The 26,164-nt window shown below is 44.5% G+C and overlaps 1 protein-coding gene across 1 annotated transcript in view; it reads right to left on the minus strand.

The window, feature by feature from the left end:
- Positions 1 to 19,965: 19,965 nt before the first annotated feature.
- The window catches only part of Sans (SAM_USH1G_HARP domain-containing protein Sans), a 121,485-nt gene continuing 115,286 nt past the window's right edge, over positions 19,966 to 26,164 (minus strand). The window contains exon 5 of the mRNA XM_075701769.1: positions 19,966 to 24,373. Coding sequence (XP_075557884.1) covers positions 23,657 to 24,373 — 717 coding nt within the window. The 3' untranslated portion in view covers positions 19,966 to 23,656. The remainder of the gene's footprint in view (positions 24,374 to 26,164) is intronic.

Genomic DNA, 26,164 nt, shown 5'->3' on the forward strand with positions numbered 1-26,164 from the left:
TTTTCGATTTTCCGAGAAAATTATTCTAGGCTTATTCGCCTATTTATCGCGTAAATCGGCATCAGCGCATGCGTGCGAAGCGATCCATGCAAAGAACGAGCACCTTAAACCGAGTTTATTGGACCTTCCCAAAACAATTATTTTCATGGGTTATAGGCTCACCGTTTTTTCGATTTTCCGAGAAAATTATTCTAGGTTTATTCGCCTATTTATCGCGTAAATCGGCATCAGCACGTGCGTGCGAAGCGATCCATGCAAAGAACGAGCACCTTCAAGCGAGTTTATTGGACCTTCCCAAAACAATTATTTTCATGGGCTATAGGCTTACCGTTTTTTCGATTTTCCGAGAAAATTATTCTAGGCTTATTTGCCTATTTATCGCGTAAATCGGCATCAGCGCATGCGTGCGAAGCGATCCATGCAAAGAACGAGCACCTTAAAGCGAGCTTATTGGACCTTCCCAAAACAATTATTTTCATGGGCTATAGGCTTACCGTTTTCTCGATTTTTCGAGAAAATTATTCTAGGCTTATTCGCCTATTTATCGCATAAATCGGCATCAGCACATGCATGCGAAGCGATCCATGCAAAGAACGAGCACCTTAAAGCGAGTTTATTGGACCTTCCCAAAACAATTATTTTCATGGGCTATAGGCTTACCGTTTTTTCGATTTTCCGAGAAAATTATTCTAGGCTTATTCGCCTATTTATCGCGTAAATCGGCATCAGCGCATGCGTGCGAAGCGATCCATGCAAAGAACGAGCACCTTAAAGCGAGTTTATTGGACCTTCCCAAAACAATAATTTTCATGGGCTATAGGCTTACCGTTTTTTCGATTTTCCGAGAAAATTATTCTAGGCTCATTCGCCTATTTATCGCGTAAATCGGCATCAGCACGTGCGTGCGAAGCGATCCATGCAAAGAACGAGCACCTTAAAGCGAGTTTATTGGACCTTCCCAAAACAATTATTTTCATGGGCTATAGGCTTACCGTTTTTTCGATTTTCCGAGAAAATTATTCTAGGCTTATTCGCCTATTTATCGCGTAAATCAGCATCAGCACATGCATGCGAAGCGATCCATGCAAAGAACGAGCACCTTAAAGCGAGTTTATTGGACCTTCCCAAAACAATTATTTTCATGGGCCATAGGCTTACCGTTTTTTCGATTTTCCGAGAAAATTATGCTAGGCTTATTCGCCTATTTATCGCGTAAATCGGCATCAGCGCATGCGTGCGAAGCGTTCCATGCAAAGAACGAGCACCTTAAAGCGAGTTTATTGGACCTTCCCAAAACAATTATTTTCATGGGCTATAGGCTTACCGTTTTTTCGATTTTCCGAGAAAATTATTCTAGGCTTATTCGCCTATTTATCGCGTAAATCAGCATCAGCACATGCATGCGAAGCGATCCATGCAAAGAACGAGCACATTAAAGCGAGTTTATTGGACCTTCCCAAAACAATTATTTTCATGGGCTTACCGTTTTTTCGATTTTCCGAGAAAATTGTGCTAGGCTTATTCGCCTATTTATCGCGTAAATCAGCATCAGCACATGCATGCGAAGCGATCCATGCAAAGAACGAGCACATTAAAGCGAGTTTATTGGACCTTCCCAAAACAATTATTTTCATGGGCTTACCGTTTTTTCGATTTTCCGAGAAAATTGTGCTAGGCTTATTCGCCTATTTATCGCGTAAATCGGCATCAGCGCATGCGTGCGAAGCGATCCATGCAAAGAACGAGCACCTTAAAGCGAGTTTATTGGACCTTCCCAAAACAATTATTTTCATGGGCTATAGGCTTACCGTTTTTTCGATTTTCCGAGAAAATTATGCTAGGCTTATTCGCCTATTTATCGCGTAAATCGGCATCAGCGCATGCGTGCGAACCGATCCATGCAAAGAACGAGCACCTTAAAGCGAGTTTATTGGACCTTCCCAAAACAATTATTTTCATGGGCTATAGGCTTACCGTTTTTTCGATTTTCCGAGAAAATTATTCTAGGCTTATTCGCCTATTTATCGCGTAAATCGGCATCAGCACGTACGTGCGAAGCGATCCATGCAAAGAACGAGCACCTTAAAGCGAGTTTATTTGACCTTCCCAAAACAATTATTTTCATGGGCTATAGGCTTACCGTTTTTTCGATTTTCCGAGAAAGTTATTCTAGGTTTATTCGCCTATTTATCGCGTAAATCGGCATCAGCACGTGCGTGCGAAGCGATCCATGCAAAGAACGAGCACCTTCAAGCGAGTTTATTGGACCTTCCCAAAACAATTATTTTCATGGGCTATAGGCTTACCGTTTTTTCGATTTTCCGAGAAAATTATTCTAGGCTTATTCGCCTATTTATCGCGTAAATCGGCATCAGCACGTGCGTGCGAAGCGATCCATGCAAAGAACGAGCACCTTAAAGCGAGTTTATTGGACCTTCACAAAACAATTATTTTCATGGGCTATAGGCTTACCGTTTTTTCGATTTTCCGAGAAAGTTCTTCTTGGCTTATTCGCCTATTTATCGCGTAAATCGGCATCAGCACGTGCGTGCGAAGCGATCCATGCAAAGAACGAGCACCTTAAAGCTAGTTTATTGGACCTTCCCAAAACAATTATTTTCATGGGCTATATAGGCTTACCGTTTTTTCGATTTTCCGAGAAAATTATTCTTGGCTTATTCGCCTATTTATCGCGTAAATCGGCATCAGCGCATGCGTGCGAAGCGATCCATGCAAAGAACGAGACACTTAAAGCGAGTTTATTGGACCTTCCCAAAACAATTATTTTCATGCGCTATAGGCTTACCGTTTTTTCGATTTTCCGAGAAAATTATTCTAGGCTCATTCGCCTATTTAACGCGTAAATCGGCATCAGCACGTGCGTGCGAAGCGATCCATGCAAAGAACGAGCACCTTAAAGCGAGTTTATTGGACCTTCCCAAAAGAATTATTTTCATGGGCTATAGGCTTACCGTTTTTTCGATTTTCCGAGAAAATTATTCTAGGCTTATTCGCCTATTTATCGCGTAAATCGGCATCAGCGCATGCGTGCGAAGCGATCCATGCAAAGAACGAGCACCTTAAAGCGAGTTTATTGGACCTTCCCAAAACAATTATTTTCATGGGCTATAGGCTTACCGTTTTTTCGATTTTCCGAGAAAATTATTCTAGGCTTATTCGCCTATTTATCGCGTAAATCGGCATCAGCACATGCATGCGAAGCGATCCATGCAAAGAACGAGCACCTTAAAGCGAGTTTATTGGACCTTCCCAAAACAATTATTTTCATGGGCAAAGGCTTACCGTTTTTTCGATTTTCCGAGAAAATTATGCTAGGCTTATTCGCCTATTTATCGCGTAAATCGGCATCAGCGCATGCGTGCGAAGCGATCCATGCAAAGAACGAGCACCTTAAAGCGAGTTTATTGGACCTTCCCAAAACAATTATTTTCATGGGCTATAGGCTTACCGTTTTTTCGATTTTCCGAGAAAATTATTCTAGGCTTATTCGCCTATTTATCGCGTAAATCGGCATCAGCGCATGAGTGCGAAGCGATCCACGCAAAGAACGAGCACCTTAAAGCGAGTTTATTGGACCTTCCCAAAACAATTATTTTCATGGGCTTTAGGCTTACCGTTTTTTCGATTTTCCGAGAAAATTATTCTAGGCTTATTCGCCTATTTATCGCGTAAATCGGCATCAGCACATGCGTGCGAAGCGATCCATGCTAAGAACGAGCACGTTAAAGCGACTTTATTGGACCTTCCCAAAACAATTATTTTCATGGGCTATAGGCTTACCGTTTTCTCGATTTTTGGAGAAAATTATTCTAGGCTTATTCGCCTATTTATCGCGTAAATCGGCATCTGCACATGCGTGCGAAGCGATCCATGCAAAGAACGAACACCTTAAAGCGAGTTTATTGGAGCTTCCCAAAACAATTATTTTCATGGGCTATAGGCTTACCGTTTTTTCGATTTTTCGAGAAAATTATTATAGGCTTATTCTCCTATTTATCGCATAAATCGGCATCAGCACATGCGTGCGAAGCGACCCATGCAGAGAACGAGCACCTTAAAGCGAGTTTATTGGACCTTCCCAAAACAATTATTTTCATGGGCCAAAGGCTTACCGTTTTTTCGATTTTTCGAGAAAATTATTCTAGGCTTATTCGGCTATTTATCGCGTAAACCGGCATCAGCGCGTGCGTGCGAAGCGATCCATGCAAAGAACGAGCACCTTAAAGCGAGTTTATTGGACCTTCCCAAAACAATTATTTTCATGGGCTATAGGCTTACCGTTTTTTCGATTTTTCGAGAAAATTATTCTAGGCTTATTCGCCTATTTATCGCGTAAATCGGCATCAGCACATGCGTGCGAAGCGATCCATGCAAAGAACGAGCACCTTAAAGCGAGTTTATTGGACCTTCCCAAAACAATTATTTCCATGGGCTATAGGCTTACCGTTTTTCCGATTTTTCGAGAAAATTATTCTAGGCTTATTCGCCTATTTATCGCGTAAATCGGCATCAGCACGTGCGTGCGAAGCGATCCATCCAAAGAACGAGCACCTTAAAGCAAGTTTATTGGACCTTCCCTAAACAATTATTTTCATAGGCTATATATAGGCTTACCGTTTTTTCGATTTTCCGAGAAAATTATTCTAGCCTTATTCGCCCATTTATCGCGTAAATCGTCATCAGCACGTGCGTGCGAAGCGATCCATGCAAAGAACGAGCACCTTAAAGCGAGTTTATTGGACCTTCCCAAAACAATTATTTTCATGGGCTATATAGCCTTACCGTTTTTTCGGTTTTCCGAGAAAATTATTCTAGGCTTATTCGCCCATTTATCGCATAAATCGGCATCAGCACGTGCGTGCGAAGCGATCCATGCAAAGAACGAGCACCAAAAGCGAGTTTATTGGACCTTCCCAAAACAATTATTTTCATGGGCTATAGGCTTACCGTTTTTTCGATTTTCCGAGAAAATTATTCTAGGCTCATTCGCCTATTTATCGCGTAAATCGGCATCAGCACGTGCGTGCGAAGCGATCCATGCAAAGAACGAGCACCTTAAAGCGAGTTTATTGGACCTTCCCAAAACAATTATTTTCATGGGCTATAGGCTTACCGTTTTTTCGATTTCCCGAGAAAATTATTCTAGGCTCATTCGCCTATTTATCGCGTAAATCGGCATCAGCGCATGCGTGCGAAGCGATCCATGCAAAGAACGAGCACCTTAAAGCGAGTTTATTGGACCTTCCCAAAACAATTTCTTTCATGTATAGGCTTACCGTTTTTTCGATTTTCCGAGAAAATTATTCTAGGCTTATTCGCCTATTTATCGCATAAATCGGCATCAGCACATGCATGCGAAGCGATCCATGCAAAGAACGAGCACCTTAAAGCGAGTGTATTGGACCTTCCCAAAACAACTATTTTCATGGGCCATAGGCTTACCGTTTTTTCGATTTTCCGAGAAAATTATGCTAGGCTTATTCGCCTATTTATCGCGTAAATCGGCATCAGCGCATGCGTGCGAAGCGATCCATGCAAAGAACGAGCACCTTAAAGCGAGTTTATTGGACCTTCCCAAAACAATTATTTTCATGGGCTATAGGCTTACCGTTTTTTCGATTTTCCGAGAAAATTATTCTAGGCTTATTCGCCTATTTATCGCGTAAATCGGCATCAGCGCATGCGTGCGAAGCGATCCATGCAAAGAACGAGCACCTTAAAGCGAGTTTATTGGACCTTCCCAAAACAATTATTTTCATGGGCTTTAGGCTTACCGTTTTTTCGATTTTCCGAGAAAATTATTCTAGGCTTATTCGCCTATTTATCGCGTAAATCGGCATCTGCACATGCGTGCGAAGCGATCCATGCAAAGAACGAACACCTTAAAGCGAGTTTATTGGACCTTCCCAAAACAATTATTTTCATGGGCTATAGGCTTACCGTTTTTTCGATTTTCCGAGAAAATTATTCTAGGCTTATTCGCCTATTTATCGCGTAAATCGGCATCAGCACATGCGTGCGAAGCGATCCATGCTAAGAACGAGCACGTTAAAGCGACTTTATTGGAGCTTCCCAAAACAATTATTTTCATGGGCTATAGGCTTACCGTTTTCTCGATTTTTGGAGAAAATTATTCTAGGCTTATTCGCCTATTTATCGCGTAAATCGGCATCTGCACATGCGTGCGAAGCGATCCATGCAAAGAACGAACACCTTAAAGCGAGTTTATTGGACCTTCCCAAAACAATTATTTTCATGGGCTATAGGCTTACCGTTTTTTCGATTTTTCGAGAAAATATTCTACGCTTATTCTCCTATTTATCGCATAAATCGGCATCAGCACATGCGTGCGAAGCGACCCATGCAGAGAACGAGCACCTTAAAGCGAGTTTATTGGACCTTCCCAAAACAATTATTTTCATGGGCTATAGGCTTACCGTTTTTTCGATTTTTCGAGAAAATTATTCTAGGCTTATTCGCCTATTTATCGCGTAAACCTGCATCAGCGCGTGCGTGCGAAGCGATCCATGCAAAGAACGAGCACCTTAAAGCGAGTTTATTGGACCTTCCCAAAACAATTATTTTCATGGGCTATAGGCTTACCGTTTTTTCGATTTTTGGAGAAAATTATTCTAGGCTTATTCGCCTATTTATCGCGTAAATCGGCATCAGCACATGCGTGCGAAGCGATCCATGCAAAGAACGAGCACCTTAAAGCGAGTTTATTGGACCTTCCCAAAACAATTATTTTCATGGGCTATAGGCTTACCGTTTTTTCGATTTTTCGAGAAAATTATTCTAGGCTTATTCGCCTATTTATCGCGTAAATCGGCATCAGCACGTGCGTGCGAAGCGATCCATCCAAAGAACGAGCACCTTAAAGCAAGTTTATTGGACCTTCCCTAAACAATTATTTTCATAGGCTATATATAGGCTTACCGTTTTTTCGATTTTCCGAGAAAATTATTCTAGGCCTATTCGCCCATTTATCGCGTAAATCGCCATCAGCACGTGCGTGCGAAGCGATCCATGCAAAGAACGAGCACCTTAAAGCGAGTTTATTGGACCTTCCCAAAACAATTATTTTCATGGGCTATAGGCTTACCGTTTTTTCGATTTTCCGAGAAAATTATTCTAGGCTTATTCGCCTATTTATCGCTTAAATCGGCATCAGCACGTGCGTGCGAAGCGATCCATGCAAAGAACGAGCACCTTAAAACGAGTTTATTGGACCTTCCCAAAACAATTATTTTCATGGGCTATAGGCTTACCGTTTTTCCGATTTTTCGAGAAAATTATTCTAGGCTTATTCGCCTATTTATCACGTAAATCGGCATCAGCACATGCGTGCGAAGCGATCCATGCAAAGAACGAGCACCTTAAAGCGAGTTTATTGGACCTTCCCAAAACAATTATTTTCATGGGCTATAGGCTTACCGTTTTTTCGATTTTTCGAGAAAATTATTTTAGGCTTATTCGCCTATTTATCACGTAAATCGGCATCAGCACATGCGTGCGAAGCGATCCATGCAAAGAACGAGCACCTTAAAGCGTGTTTATTGGACCTTCCCAAAACAATTATTTTCATAGGCTATAGGCTTACCGTTTTTCCGATTTTTCGAGAAAATTATTCTAGGCTTATTCGCCTATTTATCGCGTAAATCGGCATCAGCACGTGCGTGCGAAGCGATCCATGCAAAGAACGAGCACCTTAAAGCGAGTTTATTGGACCTTCCCAAAACAATTATTTTCATGGGCTATAGGCTTACCGTTTTTTCGATTTTTCGAGAAAATTATTCTAGGCTTATTCGCCTATTTATCGCGTAAATCGGCATCAGCACGTGCGTGCCAAGCGATCCATGCAAAGAACGAGCACCTTAAAGCGAGTTTATTGGACCTTCCCAAAACAATTATTTTCATGGGCTTACCGTTTTTTCGATTTTTCGAGAAAATTATTTTAGGCTTATTCGCCTATTTATCACGTAAATCGGCATCAGCACATGCGTGCGAAGCGATCCATGCAAAGAACGAGCACCTTAAAGCGTGTTTATTGGACCTTCCCAAAACAATTATTTTCATAGGCTATAGGCTTACAGTTTTTTCGATTTTCCGAGAAAATTATTCTAGGCTTATTCGCCTATTTATCGCTTAAATCGGCATCAGCACGTGCGTGCGAAGCGATCCATGCAAAGAACGAGCACCTTAAAGCGAGTTTATTGGACCTTCCCGAAACAATTATTTTCATGGGCTATAGGCTTACCGTTTTTTTGATTTTCCGAGAAAATTATTCTGGGCTTATTCGCCTATTAATTCGCGTAAATCGGCATCAGCACGTGCGTGCGAAGCGATCCATGCAAAGAACGAGCACCTTAAAGCGAGTTTATTGGACCTTCCCAAAACAATTATTTTCATGGGCTATAGGCTTACCGTTTTCTCGATTTTCCGAGAAAATTATTCTAGGCTTATTCGCCTATTAATTCGCGTAAATCGGCATCAGCACGTGCGTGCGAAGCGATCCATGCAAAGAACGAGCTCCTTAAAGCGAGTTTATTGGACCTTCCCAAAACAATTATTTTCATGGGCTATAGGCTTACCGTTTTTTTGATTTTCTGAGAAAATTATTCTGGGCTTATTCGCCTATTAATTCGCGTAAATCGGCATCAGCACGTGCGTGCGAAGCGATCCATGCAAAGAACGAGCACCTTAAAGCGTGTTTATTGGACCTTCCCGAAACAATTATTTTCATGGGCTATAGGCTTACCGTTTTTTCGATTTTCCGAGAAAATTATTCTGGGCTAAATCGGCATCAGCACGTGCGTGCGAAGCGATCCATGCAAAGAACGAGCACCTTAAAGCGAGTTTATTGGACCTTCCCTAAACAATTATTTTCATGGGCTATAGGCTTACCGTTTTTTCGATTTTCCGAGAAAATTATTCTAGGCTTATGCGCCTATTTATCGCGTAAATCGGCATCAGCACGTGCGTGCGAAGCGATCCATGCAAAGAACGAGCACCTTAAAGCGAGTTTATTTGATCTTCCCAAAAGAATTATTTTCATGTGCTATAGGCTTACCGTTTTTTCGATTTTCCGAGAAAATTATTCTAGGCTTATTCGCCTATTAATTCGCGTAAATCGGCATCAGCACGTGCGTGCGAAGCGATCCATGCAAAGAACGAGCACCTTAAAGCGAGTTTATTTGACCTTCCCAAAACAATTATTTTCATGGGCTATAGGCTTACCGTTTTTCGATTTTCCGAGAAAATTATTCTAGGCTTATTCGCCTATTTATCGCGTAAATCGGCATCAGCACGTGCGTGCGAAGCGATCCATGCAAAGAACGAGCACGTTAAAGCGAGTTTATTGGACCTTCCCAAAACAATTATTTTCATGGGCTATAGGCTTACCGTTTTTCGATTTTCCGAGAAAATTATTTTAGGCTTATTCGCCTATTTATCACGTAAATCGGCATCAGCACATGCGTGCGAAGCGATCCATGCAAAGAACGAGCACCTTAAAGCGTGTTTATTGGATCTTCCCAAAACAATTATTTTCATAGGCTATAGGCTACCGTTTTTTCGATTTTCCGAGAAAATTATTCTAGGCTTATTCGCCTATTTATCGCGTAAATCGGCATCAGCACGTGCGTGCGAAGCGATCCATGCAAAGAACGAGCACCTTAAAGCGAGTTTATTGGACCTTCCCAAAACAATTATTTTCATGGGCTATAGGCTTACCGTTTTTTCGATTTTCCGAGAAAATTATTCTAGGCTTATTCGCCTATTTATCGCGTAAATCGGCATCAGCACGTGCGTGCGAAGCGATCCATGCAAAGAACGAGCACCTTAAAGCGAGTTTATTGGACCTTCCCAAAACAATTATTTTCATGGGCTAGGCTTACGGTTTTTTCGATTTTTCGAGAAAATTATTCTAGGCTTATTCGCCTATTTATCGCGTAAATCGGCATCAGCACGTGCGTGCGAAGCGATCCATGCAAAGAACGAGCACCTTAAAGCGAGTTTATTGGACCTTCCCAAAACAATTATTTTCATGGGCTTACCGTTTTTTCGATTTTTCGAGAAAATTATTTTAGGCTTATTCGCCTATTTATCACGTAAATCGGCATCAGCACATGCGTGCGAAGCGATCCATGCAAAGCACGAGCACCTTAAAGCGTGTTTATTGGACCTTCCCAAAACAATTATTTTCATAGGCTATAGGCTTACAGTTTTTTCGATTTTCCGAGAAAATTATTCTAGGCTTATTCGCCTATTTATCGCTTAAATCGGCATCAGCACGTGCGTGCGAAGCGATCCATGCAAAGAACGAGCACCTTAAAGCGAGTTTATTGGACCTTCCCAAAACAATTATTTTCATGGGCTATAGGCTTACCGTTTTTTTGATTTTCCGAGAAAATTATTCTGGGCTTATTCGCCTATTAATTCGCGTAAATCGGCATCAGCACGTGCGTGCGAAGCGATCCATGCAAAGAACGAGCACCTTAAAGCGAGTTTATTGGACCTTCCCAAAACAATTATTTTCATGGGCTATAGGCTTACCGTTTTCTCGATTTTCCGAGAAAATTATTCTAGGCTTATTCGCCTATTAATTCGCGTAAATCGGCATCAGCACGTGCGTGCGAAGCGATCCATGCAAAGAACGAGCTCCTTAAAACGAGTTTATTGGACCTTCCCAAAACAATTATTTTCATGGGCTATAGGCTTACCGTTTTTTTGATTTTCCGAGAAAATTATTCTGGGCTTATTCGCCTATTAATTCGCGTAAATCGGCATCAGCACGTGCGTGCGAAGCGATCCATGCAAAGAACGAGCACCTTAAAGCGTGTTTATTGGACCTTCCCGAAACAATTATTTTCATGGGCTATAGGCTTACCGTTTTTTCGATTTTCCGAGAAAATTATTCTGGGCTAAATCGGCATCAGCACGTGCGTGCGAAGCGATCCATGCAAAGAACGAGCACCTTAAAGCGAGTTTATTGGACCTTCCCTAAACAATTATTTTCATGGGCTATAGGCTTACCGTTTTTTCGATTTTCCGAGAAAATTATTCTAGGCTTATGCGCCTATTTATCGCTTAAATCGGCATCAGCACGTGCGTGCGAAGCGATCCATGCAAAGAACGAGCACCTTAAAACGAGTTTATTGGACATTCCCAAAACAATTATTTTCATGGGCTATAGGCTTACCGTTTTTCCGATTTTTTGAGAAAATTATTCTAGGCTTATTCGCCTATTTATCGCGTAAATCGGCATCAGCACGTGCGTGCGAAGCGATCCATCCAAAGAACGAGCACCTTAAAGCAAGTTTATTGGACCTTCCCTAAACAATTATTTTCATAGGCTATATATAGGCTTACCGTTTTTTCGATTTTTCGAGAAAATTATTCTAGGCTTATTCGCCTATTTATCGCGTAAATCGGCATCAGCACGTGCGTGCGAAGCGATCCATGCAAAGAACGAGCACCTTAAAGCGAGTTTATTGGACCTTCCCAAAACAATTATTTTCATGGGCTTACCGTTTTTTCGATTTTTCGAGAAAATTATTTTAGGCTTATTCGCCTATTTATCACGTAAATCGGCATCAGCACATGCGTGCGAAGCGATCCATGCAAAGAACGAGCACCTTAAAGCGTGTTTATTGGACCTTCCCAAAACAATTATTTTCATAGGCTATAGGCTTACAGTTTTTTCGATTTTCCGAGAAAATTATTCTAGGCTTATTCGCCTATTTATCGCTTAAATCGGCATCAGCACGTGCGTGCGAAGCGATCCATGCAAAGAACGAGCACCTTAAAGCGAGTTTATTGGACCTTCCCGAAACAATTATTTTCATGGGCTATAGGCTTACCGTTTTTTTGATTTTCCGAGAAAATTATTCTGGGCTTATTCGCCTATTAATTCGCGTAAATCGGCATCAGCACGTGCGTGCGAAGCGATCCATGCAAAGAACGAGCACCTTAAAGCGAGTTTATTGGACCTTCCCAAAACAATTATTTTCATGGGCTATAGGCTTACCGTTTTCTCGATTTTCCGAGAAAATTATTCTAGGCTTATTCGCCTATTAATTCGCGTAAATCGGCATCAGCACGTGCGTGCGAAGCGATCCATGCAAAGAACGAGCTCCTTAAAGCGAGTTTATTGGACCTTCCCAAAACAATTATTTTCATGGGCTATAGGCTTACCGTTTTTTTGATTTTCTGAGAAAATTATTCTGGGCTTATTCGCCTATTAATTCGCGTAAATCGGCATCAGCACGTGCGTGCGAAGCGATCCATGCAAAGAACGAGCACCTTAAAGCGTGTTTATTGGACCTTCCCGAAACAATTATTTTCATGGGCTATAGGCTTACCGTTTTTTCGATTTTCCGAGAAAATTATTCTGGGCTAAATCGGCATCAGCACGTGCGTGCGAAGCGATCCATGCAAAGAACGAGCACCTTAAAGCGAGTTTATTTGATCTTCCCAAAAGAATTATTTTCATGGGCTATAGGCTTACCGTTTTTTCGATTTTCCGAGAAAATTATTCTAGGCTTATTCGCCTATTAATTCGCGTAAATCGGCATCAGCACGTGCGTGCGAAGCGATCCATGCAAAGAACGAGCACCTTAAAGCGTGTTTATTGGATCTTCCCAAAACAATTATTTTCATAGGCTATAGGCTTACCGTTTTTTCGATTTTCCGAGAAAATTATTCTGGGCTAAATCGGCATCAGCACGTGCGTGCGAAGCGATCCATGCAAAGAACGAGCACCTTAAAGCGAGTTTATTTGACCTTCCCAAAACAATTATTTTCATGGGCTATAGGCTTACCGTTTTTTGATTTTCCGAGAAAATTATTCTAGGCTTATTCGCCTATTTATCGCGTAAATCGGCATCAGCACGTGCGTGCGAAGCGATCCATGCAAAGAACGAGCACGTTAAAGCGAGTTTATTGGACCTTCCCAAAACAATTATTTTCATGGGCTATAGGCTTACCGTTTTTCGATTTTCCGAGAAAATTATTTTAGGCTTATTCGCCTATTTATCACGTAAATCGGCATCAGCACATGCGTGCGAAGCGATCCATGCAAAGAACGAGCACCTTAAAGCGTGTTTATTGGACCTTCCCAAAACAATTATTTTCATGGGCTAGGCTTACGGTTTTTTCGATTTTTCGAGAAAATTATTCTAGGCTTATTCGCCTATTTATCGCGTAAATCGGCATCAGCACGTGCGTGCGAAGCGATCCATGCAAAGAACGAGCACCTTAAAGCGAGTTTATTGGACCTTCCCAAAACAATTATTTTCATGGGCTTACCGTTTTTTCGATTTTTCGAGAAAATTATTTTAGGCTTATTCGCCTATTTATCACGTAAACCGGCATCAGCACATGCGTGCGAAGCGATCCATGCAAAGAACGAGCACCTTAAAGCGTGTTTATTGGACCTTCCCAAAACAATTATTTTCATAGGCTATAGGCTTACAGTTTTTTCGATTTTCCGAGAAAATTATTCTAGGCTTATTCGCCTATTTATCGCTTAAATCGGCATCAGCACGTGCGTGCGAAGCGATCCATGCAAAGAACGAGCACCTTAAAGCGAGTTTATTGGACCTTCCCAAAACAATTATTTTCATGGGCTATAGGCTTACCGTTTTTTTTATTTTCCGAGAAAATTATTCTGGGCTTATTCGCCTATTAATTCGCGTAAATCGGCATCAGCACGTGCGTGCGAAGCGATCCATGCAAAGAACGAGCACCTTAAAGCGAGTTTATTGGACCTTCCCAAAACAATTATTTTCATGGGCTATAGGCTTACCGTTTTCTCGATTTTCCGAGAAAATTATTCTAGGCTTATTCGCCTATTAATTCGCGTAAATCGGCATCAGCACGTGCGTGCGAAGCGATCCATGCAAAGAACGAGCTCCTTAAAACGAGATTATTGGACCTTCCCAAAACAATTATTTTCATGGGCTATAGGCTTACCGTTTTTTTGATTTTCCGAGAAAATTATTCTGGGCTTATTCGCCTATTAATTCGCGTAAATCGGCATCAGCACGTGCGTGCGAAGCGATCCATGCAAAGAACGAGCTCCTTAAAACGAGTTTATTGGACCTTCCCAAAACAATTATTTTCATGGGCTATAGGCTTACCGTTTTTTTGATTTTCCGAGAAAATTATTCTGGGCTTATTCGCCTATTAATTCGCGTAAATCGGCATCAGCACGTGCGTGCGAAGCGATCCATGCAAAGAACGAGCACCTTAAAGCGTGTTTATTGGACCTTCCCGAAACAATTATTTTCATGGGCTATAGGCTAACCGTTTCTTCGATTTTCCGAGAAAATTATTCTGGGCTAAATCGGCATCAGCACGTGCGTGCGAAGCGATCCATGCAAAGAACGAGCACCTTAAAGCGAGTTTATTGGACCTTCCCTAAACAATTATTTTCATGGGCTATAGGCTTACCGTTTTTTCGATTTTCCGAGAAAATTATTCTAGGCTTATGCGCCTATTTATCGCGTAAATCGGCATCAGCACGTGCGTGCGAAGCGATCCATGCAAAGAACGAGCACCTTAAAGCGAGTTTATTTGACCTTCCCAAAAGAATTATTTTCATGGGCTATAGGCTTACCGTTTTTTCGATTTTCCGAGAAAATTATTCTAGGCTTATGCGCCTATTTATCGCGTAAATCGGCATCAGCACATGCGTGCGAAGCGATCCATGCAAAGAACGAGCACCTTAAAGCGTGTTTATTGGACCTTCCCAAAAGAATTATTTTCATGGGCTATAGGCTTACCGTTTTTTCGATTTTCCGAGAAAATTATTCTAGGCTTATTCGCCTATTTATCACGTAAATCGGCATCAGCACATGCGTGCGAAGCGATCCATGCAAAGAACGAGCACCTTAAAGCGTGTTTATTGGACCTTCCCGAAACAATTATTTTCATGGGCTATAGGCTAACCGTTTCTTCGATTTTCCGAGAAAATTATTCTGGGCTAAATCGGCATCAGCACGTGCGTGCGAAGCGATCCATGCAAAGAACGAGCACCTTAAAGCGAGTTTATTTGACCTTCCCAAAACAATTATTTTCATGGGCTATAGGCTTACCGTTTTTTTGATTTTCCGAGAAAATTATTCTGGGCTTATTCGCCTATTAATTCGCGTAAATCGGCATCAGCACGTGCGTGCGAAGCGATCCATGCAAAGAACGAGCTCCTTAAAGCGAGTTTATTGGACCTTCCCAAAACAATTATTTTCATGGGCTATAGGCTTACCGTTTTTTTTATTTTCCGAGAAAATTATTCTGGGCTTATTCGCCTATTAATTCGCGTAAATCGGCATCAGCACGTGCGTGCGAAGCGATCCATGCAAAGAACGAGCTCCTTAGAGCGAGTTTATTGGACCTTCCCAAAACAATTATTTTCATGGGCTATAGGCTTACCGTTTTTTTGATTTTCCGAGAAAATTATTCTGGGCTTATTCGCCTATTAATTCGCGTAAATCGGCATCAGCACGTGCGTGCGAAGCGATCCATGCAAAGAACGAGCTCCTTAAAGCGAGTTTATTGGACCTTCCCAAAACAATTATTTTCATGGGCTTACCGTTTTTTCATTTTTCCGAGAAAATTATTCTAAGCTAATTTACCTATTTCTCGCGTAAATCGGCATCGGCACTTGTGTGCGGAGGGATCCATTCAAAGAACGAGCACCTTAAAGGGAGTTTATTGGACCTTCCCAAAACAATTATTTTCATGGGCTATATGCTTACCGTTTTTCCCATTTTTCCGAGAAAATTATTCTAAGTAATTCGCCTATTTATCGCGTAAATCGGCATCAGCACGTGCGTGCGGAGAGATCCATGCCAAGAACGAGCACTTTCAAGGGAGTTTGAAACCACAACCTTCGCATTTCGCCTGCGGCAAAAAAGGACGTTCCACGTCCGCCGCCAAGGTCTGTGAGCGCTGGCACTGGCTCACACTCCCAGGGTTCTACTAGTACACATAAAATACCCAAGAAAGTGGATGGGGAAACAGCGCAGCGGTAGCTCAGTTGGTAGAGCATCGCACGCGAAATGCGAAGGTTGTGGCTTCGGTTCCCACCTGCGGCAAGTTTTTTCATCCACTTTAATTGCCATTAATTTATCGTTCCTTCATTCCATTTATTAAGCACATGTAATTTCCCCTACGTTGTCCTTGGTGTCAGTGTTTGTTGGCTTTTCATGATATGAGTAATGAAAATCGGGCCCCTCGGTTAACCCCGTTTCTTCTCGTTCATTACATAACGAGGGTCTCGAATCCAGCAACATTGATGCCTTCAGGTAGCATATGTGGGTTTATTAGCTAGTTACCTTCACCCAAAAAAAGATCACGCTCTCGTGACCCCTGCGGCAAAAAGGACGTTCCACGTCCGCCGCCAAGGTCTGTGAGTGGTGGCGCTGGCTAACAATTCCAGGGTTCTACTAGTACACATAAAATACCCAAGAAAGTGGATGGGGAAACAGCGCCGCGGTAGCTCAATTGGTTGAGCATCTCACGCGAAATGCGAAGGTTGTGGCTTCGGTTCCCACCTGCGGCAAGTTTTTTCATCCACTTTAATTGCCATTAATTTATCGTTCCTTCATTCCATTTATTAAGCACATGTAATTTCCCCTACGTTGTCCTTGGTGTCAGTGTTTGTTGGCTTTTCGTGATATGCAAAGAGCCAGCAATTTAAAGGGAGTTTATTGGACGCACCCAAAACAATTATTTTGATGGGCTTACCGTTTTTTTTTTCATTTTTTCGAGAAAATTATTCTCAGCGTATTCGCTCATTTATCGCCTAAATCAGCATCCGCACACGTGCGGGGTGTGATATATCGGCTTACCCGGCTGTAACAACATTGTAATGGTGTACAGGCTTACCTTTTTTCCAGGGACGTCGAGTTCGAGCATATCGATTTATTCATAGAGTAAATTGGTGGATACACGTTTAATATAATGGCGATCTTGCCTGTGCCGAACCTGTATTCTTTCCCAGAAAAGTGAGTCGACGTTGCTGCAACATCTTTGTAATGGCCTATAGGCTTACCTTGTTTTAGAAAAATCCAGTTCGAGCATATCTATTTATCCATCGCGTAAATTGTAACCACGTGCGTTACCATGGTGATTGATGTACGTGCCGAACCAGCATTGCTTTCCACAGAAGGGAATGGACCTGGCTGTGACATCTTTGTAACGGGCTGTACAGGCTTACCTTTTTTTCCAGGAAGATCCGATGTGTGCATATCCATTTATTCATCGCGTGAATCGGCGTAAGCACGTGTATGAGCATCTATGAAAGCGCCAGGGCACACGGACGGTTCGTCATACGTGGTGCAGAATTCACTTGATAGAGCGGTAGATTCGCAACAAGACACAGCACCAGACCAATGACGATGAAAACATGTGACGGAGTCTTTATTTTTGAAACTGGTTTTTCTTTTGTCATTTCCCCGTATTGAAAAAGAAAAGCCCGCAGTCCGACTCCGGTGCATGGTTATAGAGTAACAGCGATAGCTGCGGCATAAGTTATCGAACCTTTACGCACAATGCAAATATGAATTTGGTCCTGATTTTTCGTGATCCGCACACAGTGGCGTAGCTACAGGGCCAGGGCGGCCACAGCGGGAACGTTGCGGGTGCGCTTCTGACCGCGATGAAGTTGGTCACCGTCCTCGAGGCTTGCCGGGATCGCTTCGTGATGGCATTTCTGTAGCGCCGGCCCGATGACTGTATGAACGCACAGATAGCTATACAAGCTCACAGTTAGACGATACAGCACACAGACAGCGAAGTTCACACCGTATCCGTACAGAAGCAATGTAGGGACGCACCGCGTATCGCCACCTCTGAAAGGCGTCATGTGTGAATCGCGTGCTTCAGCCGGACTCCTCCTCGCGCGTCCCTCTTGGCGCGCGCTGCGGTGCTGCGAATTTCTCGCCTGGCGCGCGTCTGAACACCTTCTCTTAATATACACGCAACGCGGATTCGTTTTCAGCCAGCAGTGGACAAATTTTCCTTTCGTTTTCTTTTTCTTGTCACGAAGATACACCCAGGGATCCAAGTTGGCGTCCAAGGAGGTACGTTGAAATGTGACACGTACCCTGTAGCGTACGTCCAGTCGGCCAAGTTGGTGCAGGGGGTTTCATTGGAGAAAGTCACATACCCAGTTTCACATACCTCAGCACAGCAGCCCGATACCCTACCTATTCGACCATGGGCCACCTAGTGGCCTAAGGTGACGGGGAAAACGGTTAACAGTGGACAGATGCATACTCCAAACTAGAGCTGTGCACGGGCTCGGGCCGGCCCGAGAGCCCGGACCCGGCCCGGCCCCCGGGGCGGGCTCGGGCCATTTGGAGATTCTCTTACTCGGGCTTGGGCCGGGCCCGGGCCTGGCTGCCACGCCGGGCCCGGGCCGGGTCAAGAATGCCACGTACCCAAAACTTGCTCTTCTTGCTAAGAGGCTATTATCCATTACGGCCACCAGTTCAAGCAGTGAACGAAACATCAGCGCTGCTGGATTCATAATGCAGGAGCGTCGCACTTGCCTTCAGAGGAAGCTTTAGCTCGGGTGCTCCTATCTAAATACATGTAAAAGCAGAATTCGTTTTTCTCTGCAACCACTGCACCAAATTTGACGAAATTTGTTGCATTTAAAAGAAAAACTTAAAATCTAGTGACTGTTGGTTTCGGATTTTTTATTTAGGTCGTCAATCTTTTATTAAAAATTGGCAAAAATCGAAAATTTTCAAAAAACGAAACTATCAAGTTTACAACTCTGTAACTCAGCAAAGAAAATTGATAATACAATTCCGTGAACTGCACCTAATAGTACATCTAAAGCGGACAAAATTGATACGTTACACATGAATGTCAAAAAATATAGTAAAATGTAAATATAGGTTTTGCAGAACCCAATGTAAACAACGTAACAAATCCACGTAAGATGTAAAATGACGTATCGAATTTGTCCGCTTTCAATGATCTGATGGATCTCGTTTACAGAACCGCGATATCTGCTCTTGATGCAGAGTTATGAATTTGTAAACTTCGTGCTTCTATTTCTTTCAAACTTTCGAATTTTTGAAAATCTTTTGAACAAAATTCAGGACCTAAATAGAAATTCCGCGACCAACAGTCACTAGAATTTCACTTGCCCTCTCAAATGCAACAAATTTCATTAAAATTGGTCCAGGGGTTACCTCAGAAAAACGTTTTTGCGTTTTTACATGTATTTGAATAGGCCGCGTCGGAGTTGGGCCCGAGCTAAAGCTTCCTCTTAACCCTTCATCAATGCATGGTCAACTTGATGTTTTTGCGCAATAGCTTAGAATAACAATTCTGTGCGCGCGCTGCATCTGCATATATTCACGATTTTGTCATATGGTATGCAAGAGTGCAACATTATAAGGTCATTTAAATAAGCGGATTTTCCTGATATTGTTCCTTTTTGTGCCGGCGTCGCCTTACTGCAGGTCGGGCCGATCCCGGGCCGGGCTTTAATCCGGCCTAAGACCGAGCCGGGCCGGGCAGGGTTAACTCAGGCTTCTTTAGCGTCGGGCCGGACCGGGCCGCCTGTGGTGGCATTGTGGCCCGTGCACAGCTCTACTCAAAACTGGGTGAATTTCCCGGAGTGCTAATCACATTTACAAAATGACGGCGCGTTTCCTCCCCCGCTTTCCTCCCTTATGAGAGCGAGATTGAACGTACACTTCCAAAGACTGCCAGCAATTGATCGGCAAGTGCAGCAGTCACCAAACACGTGGCCTCCGAATTCGCGCCCTGCGAGCGAGATCTCAGAGGCCATGCATCGCTGGCAGCCAGGACTATAACGGCAAGGACGGAGTTCAACCGCCGCTGTCCCAGCGACGGTTGAACAAGCGGCGGTTGAACGCTGGTATTTCGATCTGTAAGCAATAGTGGCCAGCAGTTTGGTTCATCCGTTTATTTGGCGTTTCAAGCGGTCACATATAGCTATTTCCACACTTCTTTAGCGCATGCCACTCAATGTCGTGCTCTGTGAAATGAATGAGGAAAAAAAAAACATTTGATACCTTGAAGTACCACGTTATCAGCCTAGCAAATTCGTCAGGAAAGTTTATCCTGGAAGTGGTAAGGCTTCTTGGGCGGTTTTGGCTCACCGCGATTCAAAACTTATTAATGTCTCAGGTTAGGGCTGTAGAGACTTCTGAAATGAGCACCCAACATTGAAATGTGTGACATTACCCGGAGCAGTTGCTGAACAATCACCGTTTCCACGGACCATAAAGGCCAACTGCTACAAAACTTTGAACCGCGTAAAACAGCCGTTTCAGATGCTAAAGATATAAAACAGCCTTCACTGGAAAACTCTACGGTTTAAATACGATAGATTCGTCATGAAAGGCTCACGAAACAGACGTTTCTGCTAAAAATCGAAAATAAAGCATTACCGCACGACGGAAATGAAGCAAAACCCGGAAGCTTGGGACCAAGTGCGGCACCTGGGCACGACCTCAGAGATCTAGCGGCGCACTAAAAATCTCGGAAGCCATGCTTTGGAATCTGTGAGCCGATAACTACCAGGCGCCGGCCTTGTCCGCTAATGTGCTATTTAATGGCTATTAAATGGTAGAATGATTCGGTTTACTACAAGAATGATGACACTGTGGTCACTGAAGGCCACCGCTAGACCTGCAGATTTTCCAAGATTGCTTCGAAAGTACAAAATGCCACTCATACATAATCAATTAAGCTTAGTTTCCTAGCAGTTGGCCCTTTTTAAGGGGACCGACAACCAACTTTTGTGGTGCCGGATCTTGCGACGCAACGAAAAGCTTACCGGTAGGAGTGTCCATTCCTGCCGTGGTAACGCTGAAAACACCGTAAGACATTTTTTAAAAAGATTTTTTTTTTCAATCTGCAGTCACGATCGTGCTCACGAAGTCGCACGCCAGAAAACGTGCTGGAATACAGCGATAGGCGAGTGCGATAGCGATTGTACGCCGGCATTGGTGGGAAGCGGTAGGACCTGCCAGTATACAGTGCTAGTCGTGGAGTGCTGGCAACCCTTTGCGGCCCAATTGGTGGATGGAATTTCGTATCTCGCAGGAGGGAGACCGCAGAACTCTTGAGTACTCACTCGCAACTCAAGCGCGTAGAAGAACGCTCACGTGTACTGCCATGCAATGAGGGATGCGTGGATGGCCGCTCCACTCGTTGCATCGAAGGCAGCGCCGCTTTCTTTAGCGTCAACTTTCTTTAGCTCGTAATAAGCGTAGAACAAATCGCGAACGTGAGACAATTAAAGAATGCGATTTCAAACAATAAGAGCGGCGCACTAAATAAGAGCCGACTTACGTGCAGCAATCCGATTGCATCCGTATCAAAGTACCAAGTTTCACCGCCAGTTCGCGCCACGCGCACAGCTTACGCCGCCGACTTTTCCGTGCCAGATTAAAAGCTTGAATTACTACACTCCTCGACAGCGTGCATGCTCGATTCTATCTATCACTTTGCATCAATGTCTCTTCCCTTCCACAAACATCCCACAACACGTTCTGGGCGGTTCGTTGTCGGAGCCCCCCTTAAGATGAATGTGCAGCACCGTAAGACACATAAAACGACTGATATTTTTTTTTTCTCTTTGTCCACAGCCGACGAATTCGATGGCTGACCTGACACAGTTTTCTCGGATCGATACAAACGCAGGACTCAAACTCCAGCGCACGTAAAAGTCAGTTCCCGTGAAGCCCGCAGTGACCAACGACCCTGAAATGCACGAAACTACACAGTCACGAACACAGCTGCTGCTCCCATTGACATTTCAAGCTCGCGCTAGTTGCTCGGATTGAGGGAGCAAATTAGTGCCAACTCTTGCTGACGTCTTTGCGTTCTCTTGAGCACTAAATTCGTCAGAATGTATGTATGACAGGACATTAAAGGGGAAACACTAAATGAATCCAAATAGCATCCGAATAGAATATGTAAACAAGTGTCCTTAATTACGCGGCCCTATTATAGGCGGCACCTGTGCCGTCACGGATTTTGCAATATCTTATCGTAGAATTTATCTTTATTTACGATATTTTATCTTTGTATGCAGGAAGCGCCCACGAAAGTTGTCAGGCCGAGTTCTTGTTTTTCTTACTTTAGAATGTAATGATTTTTTGTTACATTGGAATCTCGTTGATACGATTCTGCATAATACGCTTTTGGGATAATACGTTTATATTTTGCCGGTCAACGTCCCATAGAAGCAATGTATTTCTATACGGATAATACGATTTTCGGATGATACATCTTATTTCCCGGTTCCCTTAGAGGTCGCATCAATGGGATTCCGCTGCACTGTATTATATTATGTTTTTTAAATAACCTTGGAAGAACGCCGCCAGAATCTATGACGTCACAGAAAGCTTGAGCGGGATGACAAGCCATCTGCTGCAGTTCGACAATCCTCTGTAGTGTCCCTTCGACTGTATTTAAGCACGTCTTTATGTGACGTGATTTGAACATCACACGAGTCGAACAAATAGATCAGCGCCCACATTAACACACCTCTTCGGTGACCGGAATCGCGTGAAGGACAAGTTATTACATTCCTAAAATGGGGTGGGGGGGGGGGGAGGGCAATCTCTTTGTCGATAGCTGGCGCAACAACGTCTGTGAATGGTGAAAGCTACGCGGACCACTTCTAAAACAGCACTTTTCGGAAGTATGCTGGAAGGCCTTCGAGTTCAACCTGCTTGCAACAAATACTCTCGATTAGGTGTGCCGCTGTGCCACATAAGGTTTGCAGGGAAGCACATCATCCCTGCAGTAAATTAGGACGCACCTTATATGCCTTTACATCTATTTTTTTTTCTTGAATCTACAAAAGCTACGCGCGCGCGCATGCTTTGCGGCTTCAGGCGGTATTCTGGAATCACCTTGACTAAGATCTTTCCTCAAGTAGAAGAGAAAAAAAAGTTCCCTGAACTTAAAAACCGTCTTTTGAGGAGCACACACCTCAAATGTCTGGAATTACAAGCGTTATTGAATCCGCGCAAGAGGAAACACATTGGCTCCACGCCTTTCTTTAAAACGCGTGGCATAACTAACACGACAAATCGAAGAGCTGACTGAGATAAAAGAGTTTTCAGTGATAACACTTAATCCTTGAGCGAAATCAGATTTCGCCCTCGTGTCGCATCTCTCACTCAAAAAACAAATGTCTAGCAAGGCTCGCGCACCTTGCCGTTTGCATGCACATCAGGGCTGATATTTTCAGCTTTCATTACGTAAAGTCTCTCTCTCATTCCCTACAACGCGGATTCCTCAAACGCCTGGCACCACTGAGACGCAGCGATGCCGAACTAGGTTCCGCAAACGGAGCAGTTCATGCCAAGCAAACACCTTCGGCAAACCTCGAAACGTTGCGATGAAGTAGGGAACAAGTTCATTCCCGATGCACTCGATTACGAGAGAGAGAGAGAGAGGAAGAAAAAATTCACTCTGTTCGTTTGATACAGACCATCGATCGGTGTGGTCGCTCTCGGACTGGCATCACACGACGCCCACAAGCACGCCCACAAGCACGCCCACAAGAAACGAAAACACTCGTATGCCAAAGACGTGTCTCTCAACACATCTGTCCTCTAGACTACAGCCTGGAATCGGCCACTTCTCCAGGGTCTTCGAAGGCCACCCGTCTCTGCTCCACCGCCCTGAGCAGCTTTTTCCGCGGTCCCAGGGGCACGCCCATGGCCTTGAGGTCTTCCTCGCCGAGCAGTGTCAGCGCGTCCAGGTCCACCTTCTCCCTCGAGAACAGGTCCACGTACTCGGCCAGTCCGTGGGCGGAGAGGAACACCACGATCGCCGGGGTCGCGCCGCCGTCCTCCTCTTCTTCTTCATCCTCCTCGTAGTAGACGTCCTCGACGTCCTCCCAGGGCAGGACGCTCTGCCGCTGGGCTAGGCTGCCCGCAGAACCGATGGAGTCGACGACGCTGCCGCACGGCACGGCGATGCTGCCAGCTTCCTCGTCGTCCATGCGACACGACGGCAGGGACAGCAGGGTGCCCGAGATGGAGTTGCGGAACGCCACGCTGCCGAAACCCGGCCGCTCGAACATGCTCGAGCCCGTCATGGGCTCGTCCTCGCCCAGGCCGGAGTCCGGGTGCGTGCCCAGGTCGGGCTCGCTGATGGCCCGCGAGAGGTCGCCCGCGGGCGAGCCGGAGTCCAGGAAGTCGGGCAGACCAGGCCGCGAGGAAGGGTTTAGCTCCTCGGCGGAGCCCTTGGGCACGAAGACGACCTCGGCGTCACGCTGCAGGCCCGTCAGCGAGCGGATCGACTTCTTGCCGTCGCTGTCGAGGGTCCGTACCTGCGACGGGGTTTTAAATGAGAAGTCGTTCCGAGCCACGCGATTGGTGGAATTAGGAACTGTTGCGCACAAGGAGGCGGGAACGAACGGAGTATGGCGCACGTACGCGTCCCTGTCTCGGAACTCAGAAATTTATTTGGCAGCACCCGTGACACATACATAAAGGGGCATTCGTATTGTTTACGCGCGCAGACAACAGCTGCGCTAGTTGCGAGTCCGATGAAACCCGCTGGATGCTTAGCTCCTGGCACGACTGTTTATAAACAGGGGATACGTAGTACGCGGTCCATCACGTTCTTGCCTGTAGAGAGCTTGAAAGAAAAGGCTGCGGGGCGAAGAAAGAAACCGATATCCTTGCACATAGCTGCTTGGTTTAAAGGACTACGCCTGTGAGCGACGGTAGGGACCTGGACAGGTAAGTCACAAGGTGTACAGTGCGATTTCACGAACCTAAGTAGCTGCTTTGGTATATACAGTACTCTCTTATTTGCGTTGCGGCACATACTAGGAGTCCGGCGCGACGTGCGACTCGTCTGAAACATGCTTGTTACGAACTGCTGGAACCGCGTGCAACCTGTAGGAAAGGTATTGGGTGCGTTTGTTGGTACGACTTGTCTCCCATCGGATCGGACGCAGATTTGCACCGTGTGTCTCCTGCTTACCCTAGCAACAACAATGGCGTCGATCCTATGGATATCCTATGGACATCCACTACGGCACACGGATATCCTAGGGATGTGTCGATGTGTCGGACGTCCCTCACATGATCGTTTGGCCGCACTCTGCAAAATTGAAAGTGGACGTCCGGCGAATGTCCTAGCTATTTGTCTCCTAAATCATGCACAGAAATTGGGACATGGTTCGGATGTCTTGTGTAAGAAGTGTTTTCACTGGGACCATAGCACATGGTACGTCCGTACTTTAGTGCTAGTCGAATGTACGTCGATCGCGTTGTATATATAGACGCGCCGATCATAGCATGCGCATTTACTGCTTACGTCGTGTTCCTAGAAAACTCACGGTCCGTCTTACGACTGGTAAACCAACAAGATAATCAATAAGCTGCTAACAAGGTTCCAGCAATTTACGTCGCGCGTATTACGCATCGTACTTCCACCTTACGAAGTTTATTCTGTTCATGTCGTGCTTGGAAACCATGCCGCATGTCGTACGACCGGTCGCACCAACGAAAAGATTCCAGCAATGTACGTCACATGGGTATTACGTATCGGACGTCAACCTTACCACCTTTATTGTGGTAATGTCGCGCTTAGAAATCATGCGGTCAGTCGTACCGACAAGGCGTCAGACAAGCTTTTCAAAATGTTTCCAAACTGTGTACGTCGCATGCAATACGTGTCGCACGCCCCCCCCCCCCCCCCGTTCTGCGCGTATCATGCTTAAGACCTGTGCATACAAACTGTTCAATCCATCGTACGACCGGTCGTACCTACGAAACAAGGTTTCATCGATATACGACACACGAGATAAGGATCGAACGCCACCGTACTCTCCTGCTTACGCATAGCATACGTAGAGACCGTTCGATCTGTCGCACGAGTCGTGCCAACACATCCAACACATAAACAGTTCCAAGGATCCCAACAAACCGTTTTTTTTTTTCCGAAGCGTCATCAAAGTGAACGGACAGTGTTGAGGCACAAGTGCTAAAGGATAGAAAGTTGGGCGAGTTGGTACGGTAACATATTCTTGGATTGTAGCGCGAAGGGACACAGACAGAGACTAGAAGCAAACAGGAAGAGCACTGAAATAGCGCTCGTCCTGTCTGCT

The sequence above is a fragment of the Dermacentor variabilis genome, chromosome 8, assembly GCF_050947875.1.
Source record: "Dermacentor variabilis isolate Ectoservices chromosome 8, ASM5094787v1, whole genome shotgun sequence".
Classification (NCBI taxonomy): Eukaryota; Metazoa; Arthropoda; class Arachnida; order Ixodida; family Ixodidae; genus Dermacentor; species Dermacentor variabilis.